Genomic DNA, 4259 nt, shown 5'->3' on the forward strand with positions numbered 1-4259 from the left:
TTTATAATTTTTAAATATTTTAATACTTCTTTTAAAAACTTGTACTGTACACAGCAGTCCACTGATGTAATATTCATATTATTTCCAACAATTTTATGTTTTATACGGTAACACGGTAAGAACAAAATTCTACTACAAATCCTCGAAAAGCGACTACTTCAAAAAGTTTGATATTAGTCAGCAACAGACAAATATTTGTGTTATGAATATTCCTGACTGCAATTTTAGTGTTTACCAATTTTATATGTGCCGGTACTTTCTAGGTAAATATAAAACGCTCAGTGTTGACTTTAGGGTTATTTACTTCTTGTTAAAAAACTCCACTGTTTGATGTTCAGTTTATGTCTGTAAATCTTCCAATTTCTGTGCTTGTAAAGTTGATTTAGACAGGGTGTATCTAGAGACCTCAACATACAATGTATGCAGGATGAAAATGGCTTTTTTGTTAAAATAGGTCACATTGTTCCTCTAAAAGAATTCTCAGTTGACATAAAACTTGAAAAATCTAATTATTAACTCTATATTGCTAATCATCATCATCATCGCTGTCGGAGTCTCTGGTGTTTGCTTGTCTCAATGAACTTGTCATGACGTCGTGAATTTTATTTTTCTTACGTGGGTCTTCCTCTAGGTCTGTTTTCACCGCACCAACTTCTGCCAACATCCATTCTAATTCTATGAATGAAAAATGACAAAAAATAATTGTGTTATGAAAGGCACAGTGGTCTTATAGTTGGAATGTTAAACTTTGTAAACTGACAATATTTATTATTTTCGACAGATGACCACCACAGCGTGCAAAGAAGTGCATGTCCGATAGCCTGGGGCTGGTGGATTATACGGCCGGGCAGTGGATTTTATCCTTTAGTTGCCCGATGGGCAAGTGAAAGTTTTTGGGGAAATTTTTTGAGAAAATTAACCACGCTGATAAGGATTTTTTTCTGGCTAATTAAAATGACTTTCAGGCTAAGTTGCCTAGTACATCCTGGCTACAGCTTGCCCGAAGTGCAAGCTGGAAATTTGAATTTCTTTGCCCCCCTGACCATTTTTGACTTTTCGCCAAGTTTGGTTAGCTTAATCCAATGTTCTTGCTGTTTGATACAAATCTAAGTTATATCTATAATTTTCAGTGATTTCTAGCCTTCAGTTAAGCCAATAAACTTACCCTCAATCTTCAAGTTCATTCCTCCAAACACATGAGGTCCAACAAATTGCTTCTTCATGTCTTCCTCATGGTAGATAAATATCGTCGGGAGATGTTTGTCTGGATAGTTTGGTATACATGTTGTTGACACACTCTTTAGGAATTTTGTGGAAGGAAATTTCTGTGCTAGACGGGCGATGTACTGGTTTATTAATGTACATAAGGGTATACTACTTCAGGTTAAGGAGCAAAAAATTAAAATAATAGACCTCGTGGCTACTTATGTCACTGATGAAAAAACTCAATAGAATTTAAAAACCAAACAAAATTGTAACAAGTCTGTATCATATTGATGTTATCCATATTTTTAGACCAAAAATTAAAAGACTTTCTAAAGACTTTCAAGTATTTAAATTCAGTTACTCAAAGACAAACACTGCTAAAATATGTCCTTTTATACCAAAACAAATCATTAAATTTCGCACAGAAATATCAAAGATTTAAAAAATTAGAGTTAGGAACCAATTAAATAAAACAAACAAATGGACTTTCAAGCAACAAATTCTCTTTTGAAGGACTTAGTATGTTGACATTCAAAGTGTCTACAAACCCTGGCATCTTGTTTTCTTTTTTTTCATATTTTGATTTAATTATTCTTCAATAAACAGCAAGCGCCAATGTTTAACTTGCGACATGGATTTGTAGCTTGCTGTTTAGTTCACATTGTACCTTTTCAAAGGATACCCAGCTTTGTAAAGATGTAGAACTACCCAGATGCCCTTGCCAGCTTTATTAACCTCACCCACATAATCCTGGGCAGAAATTTCTCTGACATCACCAAATTTAGATGCCTGTTGAAATTTCTGCATTTCTGCCATCCTTTGTTGCCTTCAGAAAATAAAATGTGGAAAGTAACTCACAAAGTGACCCTCACTCTCAAAGTTGTTAGTATCTGTTAAACATCACGAACTAGTGGGTAGGAAGCAGAGCTTGAAAACAAAACTTGAATTATAGCTTATCCTTTAGGCAGGCAACTCTCAAATTTTGCTAGCCTGGGAATTTACATCCTTATCTAGTGGGGGCAGCCGGTAAACTTCCTAATTCCTGTACCTCTCTTCCCCCCCCTTTTTAGTGGTTCTCCTCTATGTGCTACAGTAAAAACCCATGTATAAGAACCTAGATTTTTTCAACTTAACCAAATAGGTTCTTAAAGAAATGGTATTTAGCAACCCTTCAAGTTAAGACAATTTTAGGCGCCATGGCGACTAAAATTTTGGAGCTGGCGACTAAATTTGAACCAAGATCGCTAGCTTGGCGACTAAAATTGAGAGGAATGATTGAAAGCATCAGCTTAATTTGGTGACTAAAATTTTTCACTGGTGACCAAACTTGAGTAGTTGGTGGCCAAATGGCCACTAAGGAAAAAAGTAAACTTGGAGGGTTGTTTAGGCTACTTAGGTGCTTAAATAGGTTCTTAATTTGATATGGGCACTAGCCAAAGTACTACCATGCATGTCTTTCAAGCTGCAGTGTCCATGAAACGCTGTGTTACATTTCATCTGTGCCTTTATTTTTGTAAAATAAGAACCTATTGAAAAATTTTAGGCTAAAAAGGTTTTTATGAAAAGGGGGTTTATAATGAAAATTTTAGCCTAACAGGTTCTTAAATTTTAGGTTCTTATACGTGGGTTTTTACTGAATTTCAGTTGCAAAAATTTTCTCAATTTCTCCCAGTTCCTGCCGCCTTGGAAATCCTGCTTTCTCCCATATCCAGTATCCCTCCCGGTATTACTCTTCTGTGCTCCTGTTCCCTGTCCTCCACCACTGTCTTAGTTGGGTAAGAGTAACTGGTACGACTTTTTTAAACTTTTTTGTACTTATTGAGAAGAAGCCTATTCTAATGTTGCAACATTTTTTTGATATTTTGTCTACATCCTCCCCCCCCACTTTGCTCAAAAGCAGCCAATCAATGTGATGATTCAAAACAACTGAAGCATTTACCCCCACCCTCCCCCCCACCTGTCTCCATTTCTATAAGTCTGTTACCAACAAAATTGCACAGTTTCTGATAAAAATGTTACAACTGTGCTTTGAATTGGTAATGCACCTATCAATGTTAAGCCCGAGGGGGGGGGGGGTCGGGCTAACCACGGGAATTTGATCGTGAGGTAGGTCCCCAGGGTAGGGATTTTGATCGTACGTGATGGCCCCAGGGTAGGGATTTTCGGGTCTTATATGGAGGTTTGAAGGACATTTGACCACATTTCATGGGGATTTTGACCAATTATTTTGTCCCGGGGGTGGGGAATTTGACATTTTTTTATAGAAAATGTTAAAATCCCCCCCCTTGCCCGACCCCCCCCCCCCTCGGGCTTAACATTGATAGGTGCATAATTCAAAGACAACAAAGAAGCTGGTATAAAAACAAGCCGGCAAGTAAGAAGGAAAATACAAACTATTAGGGAAGAAATTATGTCTTGATGTAACACCAAATTCTCATTACAAACATTAGAAGAAATGTATGAGAATCAGTAAGGAGAATTGAGATTTTGACCTTTTGACTGAAAGGGCCGAGATTATTACCTTATATGGTAAAAACATTTTTTCAGCATCATCCCAACACCACCGAATGTAAACTTTCCATTTTTTTTCTCACCTATATTGTAAAAGAACACGTTCGTCCTCTTCATCCTCTAGTTCTTCCAGCTCATCTAAAGTCATATCTTCGTAAGCTTTCACCACATTTCCAGTTTTCTTTTGAACGGTTTCCTCCAGCAAATCAATGAGTTGATCTTCAGTGACTTCGCCTTCTTTTTCAGGCAAGATCCCGTGTCGTCGCAGGGCATCGTTCCATTGTGTATCCTCGCTGGGATTCTGCATTGTTAAATAAATCCTTTTGTACACGGAAATCAAATTCTTCACCTTTTTTTCGAAAGTATTCTCGTAGCAGCGATCGATCGAAGCCGCCTATTTGACAGGACAGAGGGCCAGAAAGTTCCTCAATGGTCAGCGGTTGTTTACTTTCGAAGCATAAATGTCATGCCAAACGTCACTAAAAATCTTTCAAAGCATTTGGAGTCATTTTGAAGCCCGTTTTTGAGAGTTTTGCAATAGA

General features: G+C 37.2%; 1 protein-coding gene across 1 annotated transcript; it reads right to left on the bottom strand.

Annotated features, from left to right (window-relative positions):
- LOC144664808 (phosducin-like protein 3) lies at window positions 1–4155 on the bottom strand. Its single transcript, XM_078526029.1, has 4 exons — window positions 3801–4155; window positions 1889–2032; window positions 1166–1374; window positions 1–675 (listed from the first exon to the last, which is right to left on the bottom strand). Exons 1-4 carry the CDS (start codon window positions 4022–4024, stop codon window positions 527–529), a joined length of 726 nt encoding a protein of 241 aa, XP_078382155.1. The 5' UTR covers window positions 4025–4155; the 3' UTR covers window positions 1–526.
- Between the last annotated feature and the right edge of the window lie 104 nt (window positions 4156–4259).

Source organism: Oculina patagonica, chromosome 9 (assembly GCF_052425735.1).
Source record: "Oculina patagonica isolate OP01 chromosome 9, crgOcupat, whole genome shotgun sequence".
Classification (NCBI taxonomy): domain Eukaryota; kingdom Metazoa; phylum Cnidaria; class Anthozoa; order Scleractinia; family Oculinidae; genus Oculina; species Oculina patagonica.